General features: G+C 43.0%; 1 protein-coding gene across 1 annotated transcript in view; it reads left to right on the forward strand.

Moving 5' to 3' along the window:
- Positions 1–24,683: 24,683 nt before the first annotated feature.
- PEPD (peptidase D) overlaps positions 24,684–25,249 on the forward strand; it is a 150,876-nt gene continuing 150,310 nt past the window's right edge. Inside the window, exon 1 of the mRNA XM_065661257.1 lies at positions 24,684–24,730. Coding sequence (XP_065517329.1) covers positions 24,717–24,730 — 14 coding nt within the window. The 5' untranslated portion in view covers positions 24,684–24,716. The remainder of the gene's footprint in view (positions 24,731–25,249) is intronic.

Genomic DNA, 25,249 nt, shown 5'->3' on the forward strand with positions numbered 1-25,249 from the left:
TCAAGCCCACACTTCCTCAGCTTATCTATGAGGATGCTGTGGGAGACAGTATCAAATGCCTTACTGAAATCAAGAAAAACCACATCTACCGCTCTACCATCATCCCTCCACCTAGTCACTTCCTCATAGAAGGCTATAAGGTTGGTCATACATGACTTCCCCCTCATAAAACCATGTTGGCTGTTCTTAATGACCCCCTCATCCTTGATATGCCTAGTGATGGAGTCAAGAATAAGTTGTTCCATCATCTTTCCAGGGATGGAGGTAAGGCTGACCGGTCTATAATTACCCGGGTCCTCCTTCTTGCCCTTCTTATAGATTGGTGTGACCTTTGCCATCCGCCAATCCTCAGGCACCTCGCCCATTTCCCACGACTTACCAAAGATGATGGAAAGTGGCCTAGCAATGACCTCCGCCAGCTCCCTCAGCACCCGTGGGTGCATTCCATCCGGACCCATCGATTTACAGATGTCCAGTTTGCATAGCTGATCCCTAACCCAATCCTCATCTACCAAAGCAAACTCCTCCTTTGTCCTGACTCCTTCTGGGGCTATAGAAATCCGGGGCCCTCGGGGAGAGTCTGCAGGAGTAAAGACAGAGGCAAAGAAGGCATTCAGCACCTCTGCCTTCTTTATATCCTCTGTCTCCAGGGTACCCACTTCGTTCAGCAGTGGGCCTATATTGCCTCTTGTGTTAGTTTTATTTGCTATGTATTTGAAGAAGCCCTTTCTATTGTCTTTAACCCGACTAGCAAGATTGAGTTCCAAGGAGGCCTTAGCTGTCCTAATTGCCTCCCTACATCCTCTAACAACTGTCCTATATTCCTCCCAAGCGGCCAGCCCCTCCTTCCATAATCCATAGATTCTCCTTTTCCACTTGAGTTTGCCCAGCAGCTCCTTGTTTAACCACGCCGGTCTCCTAGATCCCTTACTTGACTTCCTACTCATTGGGACGCTCCGATCCTGAGCTTGGAAGAAGCGGTCCTTGAATGCTAACCAACTATCTTGAGCCCCTTTACTGCCTAGTACACTTTCCCATGAGACTTCCCTTAGCAGTTGACTGAAGAGGCCAAAGTTGGCCCTTCGGAAATCCAGAACTGTGGCTTTGCTAGGTATTCTATTCCTCCCACACAGGATCCTAAACTCCACCATCTCATGGTCACTGCAGCCAAGGCTGCCATTGACCGTCACCACTTCGACCAAACCCTCCTTGTTGGCGAGTACTAAATCTAGCAGCGCTGCTCCCCTAGTTGGTACGTCCACCATTTGCATTAAGAAATTATCATCAATGCACTCGAGGAACCTCCTAGACTGTGAATGACTGGCTGTGTGAGTCTTCCAGCAAATATCGGGGTAATTAAAGTCCCCCACGACGACTAAGGCATGTAGTCGCGAGGCTACTTCCAGTTGCCTGTAGAAAGCCTCATCAACTCCTTCGTCCTGATCAGGAGGTCTGTAATAGACCCCCACAACTGTATCACCCGTGCCAGTCAGCCCCTTGATTCGTACCCACAGACATTCCACTTGCTCCTCATCCGACCCCGGACAGAACTCAATACATTCTAGTTGCTCTCTCACGTAAAGAGCAACTCCACCACCTCGCTTCGCTGACCTATCTTTCCTAAAAAGGACATAGCCATCCATGACCACATTCCAGTCATGTGAACTGTCCCACCATGTCTCTGTAATCGCCACTAGATCATAACCTTTAGCCCGCACACAGACTTCTAACTCCTCCTGTTTATTCCCCATGCTGCGTGCATTGGTGTACAGGCATTTCAGGGAGCCAGTCCTAGTACTCTTTTTCCCCTGCGGGACAGGGTCTAAAGAGCTATCCTTTCCCACAAGTGAAACAAGAGATTGATAGTCCTCCTTAGCCCGCCATCCTTCAATCCCTAGCATGTTCCTCTTGGGCTTGTCCCCAACAGGCCCAGTTAAATCCCCTCCCCCCTTCCTAACTAGTTTAAAGCCCTGTCAATAAGCCCTGCTAACTCCTGCCCCAAAACCCTTTTTTTTCTCTGGGACTGGTGTATCCCGCCTGTCACCAGCAAACCAGGTGTCCCATACAGCAGCCCGTGACTGAAAAACCCAAACCCCTGCCTTTGGCACCAGTCACGTAGCCATACATTAACCTGCAGAGTCTTCTTATATATCCCTTCACCCTCGCTTGCAACAGGTATGGAGGCAAACACCACTTGCGCTCCAGACCCTTTAACCAGCCGTCCCAGGGCCCTGTAGTATCTCCCAGTGCTTGGTGTCCTACAGAGCAAACTGGAGATGTTTCACTGGAGGTGTATGTGTACAAGCTGCTTATGTGGAGGTGGGAGGTGTGTGAAGGTACCCCTGTTGGTTAGGGATACCACTGCTCCACAGGGGTGCCTGTGTTCTGTCAGCATTGTGGTGGTATGGCCAGCCTGTGATGAAACCTAGGTTTTGACTGTGGTCATACCCGCACCAATGAGGTTAGAGAAATAGATATTGTAAGCCCTTGATAAATGGCTACAGCAAATAAGAGGCAGATAAGATGCTGTGATCAAAAGACAAATAGGTTACATGAGATACAAGAGGAAGAAAACAGGTTAGATAGCTTTATAAATCACAGCAAGGAGTTATGTGACACAAAAGTTTGCTCTTTGCTAGAGAGGCTAATGGGGAATTATGGGCAGTACCTACAACCAGGAGACCTGGACAGTGGTAAATGAGATAAGGTAGGTGTAAGGAGAGCCTCCAGGATTACAGGAAACTATTATCGTTTTATCATGAAACCATTTAGACATGGCAGGTTAGGCACACCCAGGCTCACATCTATCCTTCTGCTTTTATCAAGTTAAAGAACAGCAAAACCACAAAGGACTCAATAGAAACTCCAAGTGATGTTTGTGGTCTGTGGAGTAGACCCTGTATTTTGCTCCCGTTTGCTGTTGAAGTGTTGTATGCTTCTCTGTCCCTCTTGGTCTGGGATCACACTTCTCATACTTGTGGAAGTGGGGCTGGAGATTTCATCCACTGCCAAGCAAAAGGGTGCATTGCACAGCTCCGTCCATCTAGCATGAGAATAGAAATATTGGTAGGATAATTTTTTGCAGGAATGTGGGGGCACACAAGCAATGAGCCAAGGGGTGGGGGTGGGGTGTCTCTCTGGAGCTGGTTGTTTCATCCCTTTTTATAATCCTCTTGAACTAAATGACACATTGATAACCTGTCTAGGATAAATAGTGTTTTCCAGGCATTACCAGACAGTGGGGCCTTTTTCAATGATCCTGTGTCACTGTTTAAGATCAAAAAGGTTTGTAACCAGTGAAATGGGAGGAAGAAAAAGCTTCTTGATATTGCAGTGGGTGTTTAAGTATCCCATTGTTTAGTTAACGTGTTTTGACAGATGTGGCTTCAAGATGCATAAAAGTCTAAAAAAAAAATAAAAATACCTATATAAAGCTCATGAGTTGTGGACTGGAATTTAGATTTACTTCTTAGTGAATAGAGCTACTGTGTTGTATGATAGAGCTAGTGAAAATGCATAGCCATAACAGTGTTTGGATTTAAAACGCTATATACCAGGTGGACTTGCATGGAGTGATCAGAATACTAAGTGTCACTGGTGGTTTACAGTGAGACTGGGAGATTATTTGTTTTAGGAGGAAAGATGAGTAGGCCTGCTGTAAAAGTGTGAAGAATCTTTGATTGGGGGACACATGGTAGACAGGCCAAACATCTTTCATTCTGATTAAGCAATATCAAACACTGAAGCTGGATTGCTTTTTCTGGTGATGCTGAGCCTCCCTGTGTGTCACAGCAAGTTAATCTGTGCCTCTGGCTCAGCAGTAGCAGGGGCATGAATTTTGGCATTTGGAGTATGTTTTATCACTTGTTCCTCTTCTCTGATTTCTCTGTTTGAAGTAGGGTCTATGTGTGAGAACAGTTGCTCTGAGCTTTGATCTGCTTCAGGATTTCACCCAACGTCACTGTAATCTCCGCCATGCAGAACAGAACACTTTAAAAAAGAGCATGGCACAATCTTCACCAATTTTGAGCTGGGCTTTGATAAGGTTTGTACTGGTGTTTGATTTTCTGCATCCTGCAAGCTTCTTCATGTAATACCTGCTGTGCTAAGGCTTCAGAGGAGAATCTCGAGGGAACTTGCCCGTTACTGAAGTTCCAGCTTCTGATCTGGTCCTCACCTCGCTCCCTGCAGAGGAAAGGTGACATGTAAGCATGTCATGCAAAAATGTCAGTTGCGTAGGAATGAGTCATTTTGAGCCTTTAGCAAGAAGTACAGACCTCCTAGTTCATAATGAACAGGAGGATTAAGAGTACTGCAAAATTATGTTTGTAAAATGGCAGGTTTTGGCTAACAGCTTCCCAGCACAGTCTCTCCTTGTTGGTCAGGACGGCCTTCTGCGGGGTTGGCCAGCCTTGACTGCAGAGACATGCTATTGGTACATGCAGTTGGCAGAAAACCATTCTGGGAAAAGCAGGCACAGCTACTGATGTAGATTTGGATGTAGCTGCACTTGAACAGAGTTTGATCCTCAACTCTGCGGTACTATTTAGGTTTCTGGTGCTTTGCTGTGTCTGCTGTTTGCTCAGGCCACCTACACGGAGAGGCAATGCTGCAGCTCCTCAGGGCTTAGAGCAATCCTCTTAGTTAGGGTTTTGTAGGGGGTTTATATTTTTCCCCAAAATATATTTAAACAACTACTAACATCATGCTTTGCTTTACTGACCCAGTAGTGAAAGAACTGAAAGCAACAAGAACAGCAGGAAAAATACAGTGGAGATGTGGGGGATTAAACCACAGGAATCTTCTCATTTTACCAGCACAGCTTTTACTGAAACACCTTTACAGAAAGATTTCGAATGGCTCTGATTTTACACAGAGTAGCATTAAAAAGAAATGCAGAGTGTTAAGCATCCTAAAATTTCGGTCACTGGAATACTTGAGGCCCTGGCAGTATGCTAATACACATTCTCTTGTTTGCAAGGCTATTGCAGAGGTGTGGGTGTTCCTAAGGCAATAGGGGGATGGTCCTGATGGATGGAGTCAGGGTTTCCACTTGTGTGTCGTAAGTCCTCTGGTAGCTGCTAATGAAGAGGTGCTTGCTGCTGTTGTTTGTAACCAAGAAGGCTGTAGGCTCCCAGAGGCTCTGATTCCTGTGCTCCTGGCCATCCATAACTCAGTGTAGTGGCATGACATGAGCAATAAAATGAAAAGGAAAAAACATTGGATGTCTATAAGCCTTTTTGAAAAATCGATCCAATAAAATGTTCCATGAATATATCCACTAGTCATTTATGCAGCACTATGAGCTAAAAATAAAGATGGGAAGGAGGAAGGTAAATCACTATACACCTTATTCCAAATAAATAAAGTTGCCAGATCAATTATTTGTCAAGTATGAATTGAGCAATGGTTTGGTCCTCTGTAGTAGTATGTCAGAGAACTACACACTTAATTGGCATTAGCCTGGCTCACTAGTGCATGTACTGTCAGCCTTGAAATTCTGTAGGCCAGTTATTAACTGCTCAGATTCTTCATGAATTTGTTTGCTCATTTTGGCTATATATTTCTAGACATCCAAACAGATATATGTCATTAGTGGGTTTACTCCTGAAGTGTTCAATTTTACCTTATGCCCTTGGCAGATCCTTTATAGCAAACTGTTTGCTGAAAAATAATTTCTGTGAATATCTTCCCATTTGCTTACATTTACTGTAGCTGATGCCTCGAAGATTTCTGTTCCTTGGTCTTCTTGTTACCCATGTTGATTTAGTTATTAACCTGTACATGTCCCTGAGAACTTAAAAATCTTGTCCAGATGGACCGATGGCTCATTATTACTAGAAATAGCTTTTCAGAACTCATTGTTTGTTTTGCTGGTAGGTTCTGCCCTATTCTTAAGAATGCATGTCTGCTCTAATTTGGGAAAAGACTTTGATTCTTAATTTTGTACCCAAATACGGGGATGCTAACTGACAGCATCTCCTTGCTTTCCTTTCCATTTTAATATAAGCAGCATTTAAGGCCAAATCAGGCAAAATCACTCATTGACTCTGTTAACTTCAGTGGAAGCTTTGCCAAATGAGGATGAAAGGTTCTGGCTAGTTACCAGTTTTGATGGTGCAGTAATATTGGAAGGCCATATAACCGCATCTCCCACAAGATCACCAAGGAGAGGTGTCAGGGAGTCTCAGGGAACAGAGGTGGCAAAGAGACTGCAAGAAATGGAAAGAGGAAGGATATACAGATTTGGGAAGGAAGATCCAAGTACAGAAGTAGAAAGGAGACCTTGAACAAATGGAAAAATCTCTCTAATACGCAGCACACACAGTATCATCTTCAGAGCTTCTCATTTCACTTGGCTTTCTCAAACTTAGACTCATGTACATGTAATATTTGATGACTTAGGCAGAAATAAGTCTATTTTCAAAGCTAATCTTTGCATTACATATTGAATCCATTATAGATTCTCTTCTATTTTAATGAAAAGCCTGCATGAATGGCTTAAAAAAAGAAAGAACTTGTATTATAAATCGGACTGAGGCAATGGCCTGAAAATTAGCATGAATATTTTGCAGTAAATGCTGCCCCAATAAAATAAATGGCAATAGGGAAACTATTCAAAGATCTCAGCACGAATAAGAGAGATGTAAGTGCATTCTACATTCTGTGGCATTTTGTGCATCTTTGTTAGGGCAGTATTTCCATAGCATTTAAAGGACATGTTCTGTCTTTTTATGTTGTGATGTAGCTTCTGACATGAGAGCAAGTCCGTTTAAGCACAGTAATTGGATCAAGACTTTAGGGCTTGTGCTTAGAAAAGAAAATAAAAAAGACAACAGTGAAATAATGGTGGTCCTATGGAAGAGATATGGAACTAAGATACGAAGTAAGTCCCCTGTGACTCATTAGCAAATGCATGGAAGTACATGCCTCTATTTACTGCATCCTCGCAAGGACCTGTATCAAGACAGTTCTTATGGAGGTTGCATGTATAGGAAAACAAAATTAAAAGAAGAAAAAGGGCATAATCCTGTCCTCGTGATTTTTTTTTTTTTTCACTCCAGACTACTGCTCTACATTGCAGCCCTCACCTGTGGGAAGGGAATTGCCAAGCAGAGTGAAATAATTGGGTCATGAATGTGATTAAAGTGTAGGTTTGTTTTGCTAGTTGAGTCAGTATTTTACCCCTAAAGATTCAAGAATTTTTGATTGTTAACAGAAGAATAAGAACAGCAAAGTAAACATGGAGCTACTCCACCTATCATTTTTCTGTTTTCTTTTCTTTCCCAGGGTTTGCTGGGTACAAATGTTGCCTTATTGACATAACTGCAGCAAATATGTTTTTCCTTCTTGGTAAGGGAACAGGCCTTTTCCACTTACCTGCGAGAACAGCATACTCAAAATAAAACAATTATTCATTTATAGGACAAACTGGAAGGTACTTAAAGGAGATCAAGCATGTAGAATGAAATGGCAAGGTTTTCTTTTAAATCACAGATGGAAGTGATTTGCTGTCATCCCTCATTACAAGATTCTTTTCATTGTGGATGTCCTAACCCATCATCCCCATGTGGAATATCCAGGTCTAAGTGCCGCGTTGTCATGGGTACACATGCTTATCAATGTGCTCTGTTCAAATGGAGCCTAAACAGTCACATACCTGCACACAGAGAAATTCTCTTTTCATCGCAAGAGCTGAATTTGTGCTCACTCTTCTCCCAATCTCTCTGCAGAAGCTTGTTTACTCAAATGCAGTAATACAGAGCCAAATGTCAGCATAGCTGCTGCTTGGAGGGGGGGTAAGCTTTTCCCCTGCAGGAGAGGTCTCCTGCACTAGACTGACTGCGTTGGTCTCATGACTTTAGAGAAATAAAGGACCCTCAGGAAATTTCAGGGTTTGATCCTGCCTCCCAACTCCAGCACTCAAGTTGTGGCCAAAGGATGGACTGCCTGTCTGCCTACCTGCTGGCTGCCAGCTCCTCTCCTAGAAGTGAAAGCAGTAGATTTGGAAGTAACTGGAAGTAATTCAAGACAAAATAAAGTACCAAGTAAGCATTCAAGCTTCCTGCACTCCCCTCCCCCCCCCACCCCCCCCCATTCCACCTACTCTATAGATATTTCCCAGCCTGTGGCCTATGGGTTCATAATTTTTGATGGAAAACACAGGCTGATCTTGAAATGTGACAGCAATTCAGAAGGAGGAAGGAGTTACTGCCAGATGGCTCTTCTTTGCACCTTCTTCAGTTTGCAGGATAACACTTCGTGATTTGCCATAAATTTATTGTTTTCCCCATCTCTCTGCTGTGGAGTGAAGTTTAACTTTTGGCCTCTTGGCTCCATCTTTCCACATAAGTAGCAAAACAATGTGGTATCGTAATGGGAGGATGAAGAAAATTTGTCGTCTGGTATGCGTATGTGCAAAGAAGGAGAGAAAATGGGGGTGGAGGGTGCTGTGGAAGGGAGGAAAAGCATCTCAAGAAGCATATAACTAGCAGAGCTGGAAACACCTCCTCACTGCCCACAGTGAGCATCTCATTCCTCGGAGAGTCTGTTTGGAGGTGTCTTAAATCCATGAGAGACTAGAAGGAACTGTTTGTTCACATGATCATAATCAAAGTCAGAATCATAGCCTGGAAGTTTTTGAGATACATTATTTGCCACTATGCAAATTCAAATGGCACTTTCCTAATTTTCTTTGCTTTCTTCTCTCTGAACAGCACAACTCTGAAGCAATTCCACTGGGGCATGGTGGGCCACTAATCTTCACGCAGAGAGACAGTGGAATGTGCTGTGCCTTCATATCTGTACTTTATAGTCCTCCTATGTCCTTCTTCTGGCCTCTCTTCAGAGCTTCCATGGAGAAAATTTTAAGCATGTTGTTATCACTTTCCATACTGTAACTAGTAGAATTGTGATAAGGTCACACAATGTGATTATTTTTGGTGGTTGTTATACCATAGTTATTTACCAGGAACTGATGAGTAATAAGACTATAAATACCCATTCCATGACCTTAATACAATCTTTCTCACTTATGAAAATGTTAGTTTGCATTTATGATAATCTGCACAAATATAGTATGTATAGCAGAATGGAAGTCAGAAACTTGTATTTGGGAGCTCTCTTTTTTCCGGCTTCAAGAGAGAATTCAGCACAGAAAACATGTCAATAGCAGGCTTTTGAAGCATGTGTCACTTTTGCAAAGCAACTAAGTTTATGCATGTAATTTCCATATTCTGATATAATTCTCAACCAGGCTTTTAAAATTATAGTCCTAAAATCTGAAGTGATGTTTTGGCACTTCCAAGTTCAAATCAAGTTTTGTGCATTCACAGCTATTTAGCAGGGTGGTGTGGCTCTATCTTCTGCACACAGAGAAAACAGCCCCCTCAGCCTTGTTCCCCAGAATTCATGTGTTTTGAACTTAAGTATTGTGTCACTGGTGGAAGTAGGAGATGCTCTAGCTGGTTGTCAGCGACAACACTGTCCTAATGCAGTTGAAGATGGAATTCGTGGCCCTACACTCCTCCATGCAACTGCCCCAGTTTCCCTTTAAGCAGTCATTCCCAAACCTCACAGATCTTTTTGCCTGCCCAGGTTGCACCTTTCCAATCACAGAATCATAGAATAGTTAGGGTTGGAAAGGACGTCAATATCATCTAGTTCCAGCCCCCCTGCCATGGGCAGGGACACCTCACACTAAACCACCCCACACAAGGCTCCATCCAACCTGGCCTTGAACACTCCCAGGGATGCAGCATTTGCAGCTTCCTTGGGCAACCCATTCCAGTGCCTCACCACCCTTACAGTAAAGAACTTCCTCCTTATATCCAATCTAAACTTCCCCTGTTTAAGTTTTAACCCTTTACCCCTTGTCCTGTCACTACAGTCCCTGATGAAGAGTCCCTCCCCAGCATCCCTATAGGCCCCCTTCAGATACTGGAAGGCTGCTATTAGGCCCCATGCAGCCTTCTCTTCTCCAGGCTGAACAGCCCCAACTTCCTCAGCCTGTCTTCATACGGGAGGTGCTCCAGTCCCCTGATCATCCTCGTGGCCTCCTTTGGACTTGTTCCAGCAGTTCCATGTCCTTTTTATGTTGAGGACACCAGAACTGCACACAATGCTCCAGGTGAGGTCTCACAAGAGCAGAGTAGAGGGGCAGGATCACCTCCTTCGCCCTGCTGGTCACGCTCCTTTTGATGCAGCCCAGGATACGGTTGGCTTTCTGGGCTGCGAGCGCACACTGAAGCCGGCTCATGTTCATTTTCTCATCGACCAGCACCCCCAAGTCCTTCTCTGCAGGGCTGCTCTGAATCTCTTCTCTGCCCAATCTGTAGCTGTGCCTGGGATTGCTCCGACCCAGGTGCAGGACCTTGCTGGCTGTCACCAATTGCTTTGGTATCTGTGCCGTAGTACACCATGTAACGTGAAGGGATTCCCCTGCAAGGACAGTGATTTTTTTGCAGAGCCCAGTTTTTTGTCCATCTCCCAAAATAAACCAGGAGCTAATCTGTGGGCAGGTTTCCTTCAGCTATTCCATTCCAGCCATGCAATTGTGGTAGGAGACCAGAGGCTTGATACTTGTAAATGTATGAGCAGTTAGCCATGCTTAATATATTAGATGTGATCTAGATGCCTTTTATAAATAAGTAAAAATGTAAATACCTATTGGTTTTACACTCTGAAATCTATGCAGCTTTTCAAGTACAGTGTTATCTGAAATGGCTTCCTACTGAGCAGACTCCCATAATGACCTGCCCCCTGATATGGTGTGAGTGCACATAACTTAATATTTGCTATTGTGTCATACATAGGCATCTCAAACACACTGCTTTATTCAGAAAATCCAAGCTTAGGTTTGGCTATAATTTACTGCAAATGTGCAAGCAAATTAACTTCCACTCAGAAATGTATTTAAAACATTAGTTTGCAAACAACTGTATGTGCAGAATTCTTGTTTTCTCAAGAGAGAAATGTGTGAACATGCAGCTGAGGTAGGAATAATTAAATCCTTTATGTTTGCTCCTGTTTCAAAACTTCTTCAATGCTACTGCAGTGGCTAGAAGGACAAAGGTGCTTTTGCTATAGACCATATCTAAATGGAAATAAAGATAGCTACAAGTGTAAGTACTTTGCATATATGCAAGCTCTGGTCAGAGTAATAGCTTTAATATAAGAATGCAGACTTTCTTGACAGCTCCTGCTATATTTCTGGTATTCCAACAGGGACTCAAGACACTGAGAACAAATCCCTTTCTCTATCCAAAATACTGTTCAAATGAAAACTGTAATTTAGATACAAAGGCATGATTTAAAATAATCTGTGCAGGTTGTAACAGGAGTCTATTTGTAATAAAACATTGATCTCAGTCTTATTGTCAGCGTTAACATGGTTTTTCTTGCAAAGTAAGAACTGTCTCCAGAAGGTCTGATTTAAGCAATAAAGGAGGATAAGAAGATTCTTATTTTCCAGATTGTGAGTTTGTTTTATAGGGGAAAATTGTTTTAAACCTACATTTAAACAGAAAACAAAAAGTAAACATCATTTTCAGTCATCTAAGACTTTGGTGTTTTGGTTTTTTTTTCCCAACTGAACCTTGGAAATAATAAAGCAAGGCTGCATCTACACATGTGCAGACCCCTTCATTAGCTGCTGTGAAGAAATCCATGGTGTTAAGAGTACGATCTCGTGGTCTTGACACAGTTACATTATCAGGAGGTTTTCCTGATTAACATCTACAGCCCAAGTCCTTAGCGCAGGTGTGTCATCCTGGTGCTTAGAAAACTGCACAGGAAATCATTTCCCACTGAGATACTGCTAAAATATTTTTAGCAGACTGGAGTGATTTCAGGAGAGAGGGGGATTTAGGCAGGATTTTCAGGCATTGTCTCAACCCAGGTATTTCTTATTGCAGAGATAGGCAAGGCACAGAGCAGGAGGTGAGGTCTGCATGGGTCACCCCTGCTACCACAGAATGTCCCCAGCAAAATGCCACCCACTTCAGTTTTCTTCTTATGACATGGTGCTGGCCTGGAAACAAGGGATTTCTTCACCCTCAAAAGGGTATGAACTTGCATCTCCTACATTCCAGATGTTCGTCTGAGGCATGTAAGTTTAGGATTGTATTTTAAGCTGGTATTTTCCAGTTAGCTTTCTCTCAGCAGGTTCCATATTTGTCCACATGTGAACAAAAAAGGGCTGTGCTTGAATTCAAACTCCTGAAGCTTGCATGCTCCTACTATTACACAAGCCCTTGGTATACGTTCCAGGACCACTGTTAAATAGCACGAAAGTTTCAGTTTTTGCAAATACCAGGGGTAGGGAAGGTTTTGGAAATCACATAGCATTTTTGTGATAAACAGATCATAGAACCACAGAATAGTTTGGGTTGGAAGGGACTCTAAAGATCACCTAGGTCCAAGCTCCCTGCCACAGACAGGGGCACCTTCCACTGTACCAGGATGCTCAAGGCCAAGATTTAAAACTTCATAATCACTGTTGCATGTGAAAAAAGGGACACCAGTTTTTAGATTTTAAAAAATCTGGTGAGTGGCGTCTGTTTCTTGTTGGCTCTAAGAACTGATCCAACACTGCCTTTCTTTAAGCTTTTACAGCATAGGTCTGTCACAGTAATGCTGGATCATACTACGATCCATATTGATTGTTCCAGGACTACACAAGGTAGTAGCTGTGGCAAATTCTTTGATCACTTCCCTTCTCCACAGGATATGCATTTCTTTTATGAAGAGTTTAGAAAATCCCAAATAAATAGTTTTAATCAAAGAAACACGGGTGAGAGAATCAGCCATGGTTATGTACGTGTAGGCGAGAACAGAAATCTTGCACCTGGTATGGGGAGGCTTGTGCATTTGTATCACCCAGCCTGTCTGTTTATCAATATTATGATCACTCCAGAAAAACTGCATTTTTAAACCCTTAGTTTTGATTTTCATGGTTTTGTCAGCAATTTGTATGATTGGCAGAACCTTGGACATAAAAGCCTACTTCAAGCACAGAAACATTAGATCAATCACGAGATTTTATAGCTACTACATTTAGATCCTTTTCACTTGCCACCTAATGCTGAAATGCTGGGGATTCCCTTTTCCCTTTTATCTAAAAAAACCCCACTTAGCAAAAGAGTTACACACTATTTGGATACTTTGCGCTAACCTGATACCATGTCTGGTCTTGGTGAAGAGTACAAATACTGCAAGATGCAAAGCTATGAGTCCTGTTTAAATCCTGTACTTGCAAAACGCGCACAAGCACCTGAGTTACTGCTCCTCAGTGAGCGAGCTGTGCTGAGCTGGCTGTACCTGGGGAGTCATACGCCTTAGCCTCAACTCCCTCTGTGGAACAGCCTTATTTAGTGTTGGCTTTTCCAAGTGATGGCAGAGGTTTGACACTGCATGTCTGAGTACACCCTTAATTACATTATTCTTTCTCTGCTCGCTACTGGTATAGTGAAAATATTTTTTCATTTAGGTGATTGAATTCTCTGTGATATCTAACCAATGCCTCACACAATAAAACTGTCGCTCCTTTTATCTCTCCATTATTCCTTAAGCAATCTGATTCTCTATTTTTCATTTCATATGTACATTGGCTGAAAACCTTAACAATATTACACTGTAAGTTTTATCTGTTTTATGAGGTAGATTGCTCCAGTGCCTTTCCAAATAATAGCTATTTCTTCTGCAGGTTTTTTGCTTGAAGACTTAAAAGTCTTTGCGTATCTGCAATTACCATCTGTTAATCCACGAGTGTAATCAATCTAACACCTCCATTGTATTAGAAATGGTTTGGATGTTTTCTCTAATTTAATCTCACCTGCAAAATTTGAAATGCAGCTTTCAAGTCCACCAGTCTTGTCATTTCTATGACAGCACAGGGGAAAGACTGAGTTCAAAAGTTCAGGCTCGTAACTTCTTACTAAGCTCTTTCTGGCTTATATGTTATTTACGCTTTCTGATTAGACCTTCATTTTAAAAACGTTTGTTACATCTGATGCTTTGAAAATCTATTCTGTTGAGGGTTTTTTTGTTTGGTTGGTTTTGGTTTTAACAACAGACTCACTTTCTTTACATCCCTTTAATAGAAGAAATTAGGTTACAAGAGTCAACCAAAAGCCTTGGATCATTTGGAGTCTTCCGGTGAACTTCACTGAGTTTTGGATAACATTGAAAAAGGGAGATAGAAGTAACTGTGGTGGCAGCTCATCCCCCTCAGCATGCTTGTTTGGGCAACAAGCCAGGAGTGAAGAAAGCAAGATCCCCATCCCATGCCCATCCCTGGCAGTGTTCAAGGCCAGACTGGACTGGGCTTGGAGCAACCTGGCTTAGCGGAAGGTGTCCCTGCCTGTGGCAGGGGGCGTTGGAACTGGATGAGCTTTAAGGTCGCTTCCAACCCAAACCAGCCTGTGATTCTATGAAGATAAAATTGGCTACCTGCACTCCTTCCAGAGTTGTGTACGTAGGCAGATGTATAGTATTCGATTTGAAGAATTTCTGTAGTGCTTGGGCACTTGGATTCCTATAACTTTCCATTCTGCCACCAAAATGGTCATCTTCAGGCTGTTGAACCTAATAATGTTCACCTTGAGATTCTGATACTTGGATTTTTTGGAAGTATTTAACATATTAAAAGTGCTGATCGTCTACCTTTTACATTATTTTTCTAATCTTAATTTAAATTTTTTTTTTTTTTTTTTTTTTTGAGTCCAAATCACTGCTGCCCATATAGTCCGCATGTATTTTAGAGGAAACATCTCTTCACACATTTGGATCAATTCTGTCTTTCCTTGGAATGCCCCTGAGCTCCTTTCATCTGCAGGTATGGCAACACTGTCACACCGGGTACCTGCGGGTGGACACCCACACATTGCTTGTTGCTTCTTTACTGTTTTTTTAAAGAAAGATCTGTTGGTCAGATGGAAGCTTGGCTAAGATCACGTAACTTCAGCCAGAAAAGCAATGATATTCATGTTCTGTTCCCTGGGAGCAGCTGGGAATGACTGTTTGAACAGAAAATACTGTCTGTACAAAAGCTGCCTCCTGCATGGGGTTGGCCAGGAGCTACTGCTGCTACCAAATAATCATATGGAGAGGGAAGGGTGGGAGGAAAGGGTGGGAGGGAAAGAGGCACACTGCCTGCTCGTGGGTGACTGGTAGAGCCTCTGTGCTGCCTGGTTTGAGGGAGAGACCTGGGAAAAAGGAGATCCCTAAGCTGCTGAGGAGTTGAGCCTGCATTTGATAGTACAGAGATTAAAGGTTATGTCTCTGTGCATTCCCACTGGTTTTGCTGAAGTCACTGGAACCTCTCAAGGACTAGGCTGGATGCCCAGACACAACCAATTGCAGGACTGAACACAGCTGATTATGTTTGAAATTCTCTTTAAAATGGTTAATCCATTTTCTGGAGATCCATCACGTTAGCAGAATTCTAGTATCTTTACTGAACCTGGTTTTGTGTGATCCTGGATTCAGAAGAGAGCTTGTTAAACTTCTATTTCTACTGTTCATCTCATCAAGGTTGCTTATCATTGTTGCACAAGAAAAGGAAACATATCAAATGAAAGAAATCTGTTTTTATAGTTGGCAAATGCCTGTATTTTTTCTTTGTATGATGTGCTGTCATTCATCATCTAACCTTGGGGAAATCACAGGCACTCTAACAATGTAAGAGACCAATAAAAAAGAAAATGATTTCAGTAAAATTGCAGCTAGGGATATGTAAAAGAGAAATGCCCCTGGGTAATAAAAATTACCCATGCATAATGGCTGTGAATGTATCAAGCAAGTGTACTGTATACAGTGTGCCACACCAGCCCAGCTACAGGATGTCCCTGCTCACCAGGCTCAGGCTTACAGATACAATAGCAGAGAGACTCGTGAGAATATGAAGTCAAGCCCAAAGCAAAGGACTGAGAAACCATGTACTTGGTAAGTGCTTGCATCTCTTTACCTATCTCTTTTGCCTCTTTGTTAGAGCTGTATCCTGTGATCTTGCCTTTTTCATTATTACTCTCCACTACAGAATTTGGGCTCAGTTCCAAGGTTGAGGCCTGCTCCTGCTGAACATCTCCCATATCATTCCCCCATTAGTCAGCCTCTCTCATTAGAGTCTGGCAGGCTTACACTGTGCCATAGCAATGACATTCCTCGCTCTTTCTTCAGTGTACTGCAGGGACTGTGCTTCTCTTCAGTTAATAGTTGGATACATTTTCTGCTGTAGTCCCCTTTGGACTCAGCTGGCATAGCTTTAGGAAGCTTCTTAATGTACAGCTCTTTAGTCTTCATTTTGGTTTTCTGAGTTCCTAGCCCTGATCTGTGCCTTACCCATGGCCCTAAATATTCTCAACAAGGCAGCAATCTTTTCCAAGGAACTGCTTTTCTCAGCAAGTCCTATTCTCACAGACTGCAATTTCAGCAAGCAGTATGGCTCTTGGTGGAAGTCTGAAGTTTACTGCATGTTTTAATTTTATACTTTACATTTGTGTTTATTGCACTTTTTAATCTTACTGACTCTCAAGCTAGTGAAAAGAACAAATCTAAGATTAAGGATAGGTCAATAGGTTATTAGGTAAGTAGGACTATGTCCTTCCTCTTAGCCAGAAGTTATGACACAGTGAGCATTTGACTGCCTCGGGCAATTGCCTGTCCTGCTTGTCTGACCAGTCCCTAAGGAGCAAGAGTGACATGCATAAAACAAGTCACTGTTGACAAGGAATTATTGCAAACAAAGGGATAGTTCTGCCAGCTAGCACTGGGGATGTGGAAAGGGTCCTTGAACTTTGACACTGAAGTCAGAAAAGTCTTCCAGAAGCAGTAAGTCAGAGCTGTTGCAGCACATAAAGCTCTTCACAGATAAACAAGTCCAGACACAACCCCTCCTCCTTTTCTACTGCACATTACTCCAGTGACTCCTTATTAATAGGAGTCTCCTTCTTTTCCATGTGACGTTTTCCATTTGCAATGACATAAAGGATTCTCAGTGAAGGCCAGACCCTTCCCCACAGCGGCCGCTGCATTTACTCGCTTCCTGCCTCCCTGTTGTCCACTACAGCTAATTTAAGCTTCTTATTCATCTGTGAAGCCTGTCACTGCTCCTAGTGTGAGCAACTAAGAGTTTTCTCTTTGAATCAGACTGTTGCTAAAAGTCCTTTATATCTCCTCTTTTCTGATTTTTAAATGGCTTCGCTAATCTTGTTGGCCCTAGTATTGGAGTCAGAAAGATGGGTAAATGAATCCATGATGAGCTCTGTTCTGCTGTAGATGGCTTCCTCCAGTATCAAGCTAGGCACTTTAAAAATAACTGGGGTTCCAGTATGTTCCAGCACAGTCGTTGCTGTGCCTGGAGCACAGACATGCCCAAAGAGTCTAAATTGGGAACAACTTTGCTGATTTTATTCCAGCTGCACCAGCTGTTTGTTTTCGTAGATAGCCAAACAGCAAACACCCACAGAGTTGTTAACTCTGCAAATCTTCAGTAAGCATTTCCTAAACTACTGCTGACAAATTTCTGAGGAGACCTTAATCTCTGTAAAATCTATTGGATGTTGTCAAAGCACCATTAGTCAGCCTGTCATCAGGCCTGCTTTGCGGTGTGACTCAGAGATTTGCTTTTCCATACTTACTGCAGAAAAGTGAAACTGGGAAAACCTCACTCAGTGGGGGAGCTGTGCACAGCCCTGAGCTGCTGATGAGCTGGTGGATGGTACCAAAATGCCCTAAAATGTGACTTTGTAAAGAAGGCTGAGGGTGAAGAGGTTTCTCCTTCTCTTTTATTTGTATCTGTGAAAACAAGTGAAAATTGCCTCCTGTCAGTCTTGGGAAAGCAGCAAATGTTATTGGTTGTCTGCCTACTACTCTGTACAGTGAAAAGGGTGGTATCACAAAAAGGGGTGCTGCAAAGTTAAAACATGCACTTAGTAGGAAGTAAATCAGCATACAGTCAGGTCATAAAAGAGCACTGCTGTGTCATGTTTAATCCTGGAATTGTTCTGGTTTGTATCTGCTTTATGCCTCCTCATATTCAGTATAAACCCCTAAGTATTTTCATTGAGAAGGAAGCTGGGGCTGGAAGAGAACAGGCTGACTGCTACAAGTTGACAGCATCCCAGGGTGACGCCTGCACCTTCTTGGCTTCTGCCCAGCATCTTCACAGTTCTGAAACTCAGTAAGAACCCATGTTATTTTCTGAAGCTGAATTCTTCATCTCTGGCCATCATATGATACCAGCCTGGATTAGAAGAGTTGTTGCTGTCACCAGCAGTAGCAGCAATAAAGTTACCACATCTTCTGAAAATGAAAACAAACCAAAAAAGTCACCTCTCCTGCCTGCATATAAAGCAAGGACACCAGGCAGCAGTTCAAACAGAGCCCCTGCATGCAAGCAAACAAAGATGACTGTCAGGGCTTAAGGCGGAAAAAATGGCACAGCTATAGCACTGCGTTAGTGAAATTGTATGAACCTTTTTATTTTCTAGGATGCAGACAGATGCCACCTGAAACACAGGATGCTTGGAAATACCACACATGCACACACAATTAAACCACACACGTTATTTGAGCTTCTAAACCACTCACGTTTTGAGCTTCCTTTCTGAGCCTCCTTTGCACAAATTGCATTAACACTGCTAATGCTGATAGAAACCAAGTGAAGCTGTCCTCACAATAATTTCAACTTTTACAGAACCAAAGGGTAGATTAGCAAAACAGAGTTTTTGAGATGTAAAATAGCCACTTCTTAGAAACCACGTCTACATTTTTGACTGTGAAGTTAAAACCAGATGTTAATATTTGAATAGGCAGCAGAGGATGGTGATTGTGGATATTATTTGTGTTGCCCAAGTTGAATCTCATTGAGCCCAATTTTTATGCATTACTCTAAGTCACTTTGTAGATACCTGTGCCTAGTCTAACGGCTGCAGGGAGGCTGCCAGAGGGAGGCAGCTGGGCAAAAGATGCACAGGTACATGCTCTGGAAACAAGGGCTGATGTCTCTGCAATAAACAGAGTCCCACTCTTAACAAACTGGTAGTCTTTGAAAAATGCCTATAAATATGACCCATTTTTAAAATAAATATTTGTCAGTTGATTCATTAAAAGGCGAAGAGGCATATTATATCCATAGTGTAGTTTGCACTGTTGGCACAGTTTCCACTGCCTGTGAGAAAGCCTGTAGTTTGTCTTTTGGGGAGAGAGCATTTGTGTAAACCAGCCATTTCTTTACAGTTCAAAAGACAACTGAATTTCCTGATTCACAAGCTCTTGGTATTTACCATCTCGGTCCTCTTGCAGGTTGCTGCACAAAGCCCTCTGTTACTTCCTAAACTCTCAGGTTAGAGCTTGCTCATGGGAGTGGCCTTTGGACACAGGGTAGCTTAACTGGTCTGACTAACTGAAACAGTGCTGCAGTCACAGGACAAAAGCTGCGATTAGATAATCTGATGGCAGTTGCTTATTACTTTGGCTTTAAATTGAAGCCAGGAGCCAGCTCGGTTAAATTTCCAGTCGGATAAAGTGGAGATTAGATGAGTGCTGTGCATGGACAGGAAGTTGTGTATCTCATCTTCTGTGGTTGGCACTGAGGGCTGACCCTGGGAGCCCCTTCTGATGACTTTTGGCCAGGAACAGTCACACCATCAAGTTCACCGCAGTGGCAGACATGGCTCCATGGCAACCTCACTGTCACTCGACCCTCTTAGACCAGCTGTAGCCACACAATGGAACAGTATAAGAAAGGAAAAGCTGAAGAAGTGGTGGTTTCTATCATTAGAAGGCATCATAGGAAGAAGCTGGTCTTTCTTTCCTTGCAAGCAGGGTAGGGCTGTTTCAAGAAGAAAAAAGGAAATTTTGCCCATGCAAAGCTTGTAAGAACTCATTTCAGATAATCTGTCTGTGTAAGAGAAAGCAATTTCTTCATTATCAAGGAAATGCAGATCTTGATAAATCATTGGCTTAAAATTTTTATGCAAGATCTCAGAGTGGAAAATACTTTCCATATAAACAGTAAATAATAAAAGAGGATTTTCTTAGAAAAAATAAGTGGGAAATCTGACTTTAAATTAGTGTGAAGATACAAATCAGAATCTTCAAAACCCTGAAGGCATCAATCTTTTGAGAAAATATTTACATAAACATATTATAAGCTTGTTTGGGGATTTGTTATGCATGGGGTGGAGAATATATTACATAATAATGAATGAAAAATTAAGATTTGTAAGCATGTTCTGTATTATAACTGTACAATCTATTGCAAGGGTTCAGGTAAATTTGTGGTAGCATGGGGAACTTGTATGAGAAGTGATGCTTTCCCACTGTACAACTGGTTGTATGTTCATATGTGCAGGTATTACACAGTACAAGAAAACACACCTCTTAGAGAAACAAAAAGGAGTTATGGTGCTGGGCACTATGCAAAGGACATGCAGATAGGTATAAACTGTGCCTTCATGGCTGTGGGTTAGCAAAAAAACAATATATGAGCAAATGGACTGAAAGTCATTGAGAAGTTGCCTGTTATTGAAACAAAACAATATGTTGCAATATACAAAAAATTGATTCTTTCAAGCTGCCAGAGATATTAGAGAAACGTTACTGAGATCATAACATTGACCACTAATCTTCAAAAAACTAACAAGCCAAAACCCCTACTAGAATGGAGTCTTACAAGCAGTTTTATAGTGCTGTTTTAATATATCTTTATGAGATAATAGTTCCTGTGGCAGCAACTTATAAATGCAGATGGGCAGACTGATTCAAATGAAACAGTATCAGTCTATACTAAGGAACTGGAAAAAAAAACTCAAACCTAAAACAAACCCCCCAAAAACCCAACAAAACAACAAAAAGCCCCCCAAAACCCAAACCACTCAAAAAATAAAATGATAAAGTTTTGTAAAGATCAGTGAGTAGCTACCTTGGACTGCCTGATCCTCGATTTGGACATTATGAATATATGAAGTTTTCTTACTCTGAAGTGAATGTCAATGGGGAGAGTAATGAGGCAATGTAATGCTTTACCTTTCTTGTCTTTTATAATAACTTAGTTCACGGAGGCTTTGGGAAAATCACACTTTTATTTCAAGATCCCAAAGATCAATACAGCAGTATACATTTAGTGCTTGAGGGAAAATTTACTCAGAATTGTTTCATGATGAAAATGCCAAAGGCAGATGCTTTTGTTCAATCCAGTACTTTGAAGGGACATTGTGATCTTAATTCCAATTTAAAGACTCATAGCTGTTAATCAGACAAAGGCAGCATATGTATCTTTTAGTGATGAAATGCTAGGGATCCATGTACAGTAATTTGATGGGGGAAAAACCCAATATTGACACATTTTAACAAAGGGAAATGTATAATTATTTTGAACTAACATGATTCTGCAATGTATAAAATACTTTCACTCATATACCTACGAACTGTGTTGTTCTTTGCCTAGCCAATGCTATTCCATCCAAATGAAGAGGGTCACAGAGCATCTCAAGCCAGCAACATTCCATCTTACAAAAATCTGGAGGAATAATCAGCAGAAAACCAGATCAAGCTGAACTTAGAAACATTTCTGTGCTGATAAATCAGCATTTCCTGTTATTTCTGGTTTTGTGATGGCACATATAATATAGAAGCTTTCTAGATATTTAGGAAATCAGCTGAAACTTATGGTGAAATCATATATCCAGCTCAGGATATACTAAGTAGGGCCGATGGTGACCTTAGTCGCTCAGCATTAGATCCTGTTCCCCACTTCATAGCATAATGCTAGCAGCGCAGGATTTCTTATTGTGGTACCATATTCTCCAGTCACACATTGCCGTATTGCTTCTCTTGTACCCCCAGACTGCTACAGTGGGGATTTTGAAGATGCAAAAGTGCAAAACCAAGCTTTCAGCATGATAGAGGATGCTCTTGAGCATGGGGAATAGTCTTACTGGGAGGTAAATGGTCAGACAAACCTTGGTTTAGAGGGAAATGCTTTAAACTAGTCTCTCAGATATTAAGGTCTACCCTGCGTTATCTCAGTTGCAGAGCCAAATGAAGTGCAGAGAGAATCAGAATTATCTATGTGTGCAATAAAGCTGGTCTTGCTCCCAGTCTGGCTGCCAGTGTCCTTCCTGTGGCTTGCATTTCAACTGTCTGCCAGTATAGCCACCTTGCAAATGAGTTTAATCTGTGCACAGTGCAGAAGTTTCATTCTTTCAGATCCTAAGACAGGAGAAGAGAGTGTTTTAGTTAATGAACGTCCCCGTCCCCCGTCCCCCCCCAAAAAAAAACCCACAAGAAAACCCCCAAAAAACAATGAGATATGTTAGTTCTGGTTTTCTGTTTTGTTTTTTTTTTTTTTCCTAAGGAACAGAGTCTTATTTTCTGCTGAGATTTAATACAATGCAGGTAACTCTTCTAAATCTCAGCAATTAGTTTTAAAAGGTGTGTAAAATCACCAAGGGGAAGAAATAAGGAAATGAAATAAAACAGGACAAAGGAACCCAGAACCACCATTTTAAAGAGCAGATAATACAATGCAGGATACCTTTTCTCTAAGAAGAGCAAGTGTACGGGTAGACAAAGAGGAGCTGGGAAGAATGAATGCCTGAAGCCTCTAATGCAGTATTTGGAAGAGTGCCTTCAAGGATCTAGTCTTTTCTCTACTCATGACAGAAGGAAAGGCAAAATTAACTTCCCTGCCTCCTCCTACTAATTCTGCAGAAATCTAAGCAGAACAGAGCACCACTAGGGTATCGAAGGTGGTAAAGTATTTTGCTGAAGTTTACATTAAAAAATTTTTCATTCTGCATAAACTAAAGAAATTTCCTTGAAATTCAATAGCTTATTGGTGATAATGTCTAAAATGGGGCTTTTCCCATTAATCTGGAGCCAAAATTAAGCATTGTATCAAGGCCTGGTTGGACGGAGTCTTGGGTGTTTAGCGTGTGGTGTCCCTGCCCATGGCAGGGGGGTTGGAACTTGATGATCTTAAGGTCCTTTCCAACCTTAACTATTCTACGATTCTATGATTGCTTCTTGTCAAATGGGCAGTCCATGAAAGAAGCTTCTGATTCTTTCATTATATATTTTGTAGTCAAGGTCTGTGACCCTTGGGTGTAAAAACATAAAGAGCTAGAGGATGACTACTTGCCTGTTCTAGTCTTCCTAATTTACACACTCCTCTGCAGACCTCCTGAAGTCAGACTTTCCCTGTGATCGCAGCCTTCACACACCACTTCAGAGCCAGCTGTGCACGAGTAGCTGCAGTTTTCTCCCAGCTTCTAGTGGATGATTTGGCCAATCAAGAAATGGTTTTAATCATGCAGGTTTGACACCAGTGCACTAGTTTGTTATGACAAACTTGAAGCTCCATCTATGTTATGATTCTCCTTCTGCCACCTCTTCACCCTGCTCTGCAATCCTCTCTTTTTTCCCAAGCACTTGTAGTAGAAGTAGACCTTCCAGGTGTATTAACAAATACTCTGTGGTATCACAGTACTTTCTTTTGAGAACAGTGCCAGAACAATAAATAAGTGGCATTGCTCACCAGCAGCAGAGCAACGACTGGTGCTTTCGTTCCAAGAAGGGAGCACTTAGGCACCTGCAATTAGCTGCCAGCTCAGCAGTAGTTATCACTGTTTTATTGAAGCACTGAGCAGCAAAACAAGTGCATTTCAGGCCACAGCTCAGAGCTCCCCTCTCTTATTCCCTTGTGTGGGGGCATACAAGTAATCAGGAGAGGGACATTTCACAAGGACATATAGTGACAGGACAAGGGGAAATGGCTTTATATTAGTTGTGGTATTTTTTTTTTTTTAATTTTTATTTTTAATTTACAGAGTAATTTACATTAGATATTTGGGAAAAAAATCTTTCCTGTGAGGGTGCTGAGGTGCTGGCACAGCCTGCCCAGAGAAGCTGTGGCTGCCCCGTAGCAGACAGCGTTTGAGGCCTGGTTGGATGGGGCTTGGAGCAACCTGGCCTAGCAGAAGGTGTCCCTGCCTGTGGCAGGGGGGTTGGAACTGGATGAGCTTTAAGGTCCCTTGTAACCCAAACTACCTTGTGACTCTTCATCTAGTATTCCATGCTTTTGGCTATTTCCTCTTGCTGCTGCATGGTGGTTGATGGCAACATGAACCCTGGCCTAGGAATTGCTGGTTTATTCAGGTAGTTTATAATTTTTAGGCTAGAAGAACTCAAGTTCTGAACATATCTGTGTAAGAGCTGAATTCAACAGTGGGCGAGTGCGAGGGCTGGTGCTGGCTGCAGTGCACCGTGAATGGAGGCTGCTGTTAAACACCTTCTCCATTTCAAAACGCAAGAGGAAAGCATCTCTTACAGGGATTATTGCAGCACGGCATGATAAATGGATATTTTAAGCAACTATTTCAGGGAGCTCCGCTGTAGAATGCAGCAATCCCTGTTAAGACTGTATATACGTTACACAGATTTCGGCCTTCAGGGCTGTCTCGTACCAGAAGCCAACACCTGAGGTGATGGTCACAAACACACCTCTACGGTGGCGCAGGCAGCTGCAGAGCGTGCCGATGAACACCATCCCTCAGCAGACAAACACCCAGATCCCGACCGCGCCGGGCCCGGCCCGTGCCAGCGACCCTGAGGCGACCCTGACCCCCCGCCTGCCATTGCCCTCGCCCCACCCCCGGTTCCCGCAGAGGCGGCCCCGCCATCACGTGATAGGCGAAGTCCGGCGAGGCAACATGGCGGCGGAGGGGTAAGCGTCGCTCCCGGGCCGGTGCCGCTCGTGCGCCCGGCTCCTCACGGGCCCTGCGCCCCGGCCCCCGGCGCCCGCCGCGGCCGCTCTGCGGCAGCCTGCCTGTGCGAGGCCGGCGGGTCTCTCTGAGGGGCGCGGGTGGGTCGGGGGTGCCGGCGCAGCCTGCGCAGCGGGCCGGGTGTCTGCGCTGGAGCAGGGGCTCCAAGCGGAGCCAGCTTTGGAGCGGGGCGCGAGAGAGCGGTTCAGGGTCCCGCGGGCTCCCTGCCCGCCGGGGCGGTTTGGCAAGGCCTACCCCGAACCGCGGGGTATCCTCTAAGTTGGGTTAGGTTGGGGAAGTCATGCGGAAAAGTGGGTGTGGATTACTTAACGCGGGGTCTTCACCACATTTATAGCTAAACTCAGCTATTTTTTCAGTGGTATAAGAAGGTGCTATTAAAAATTAATAGGAATGAGGGGGGACTTTTCACAATTGGGCCCAACAGATCACGCTGCGACTTGGTTTTGACTCTTTAGTCTGTG

Source organism: Lathamus discolor, chromosome Z (genome assembly GCF_037157495.1).
Source record: "Lathamus discolor isolate bLatDis1 chromosome Z, bLatDis1.hap1, whole genome shotgun sequence".
In the NCBI taxonomy this organism is placed as follows: Eukaryota; Metazoa; Chordata; class Aves; order Psittaciformes; family Psittacidae; genus Lathamus; species Lathamus discolor.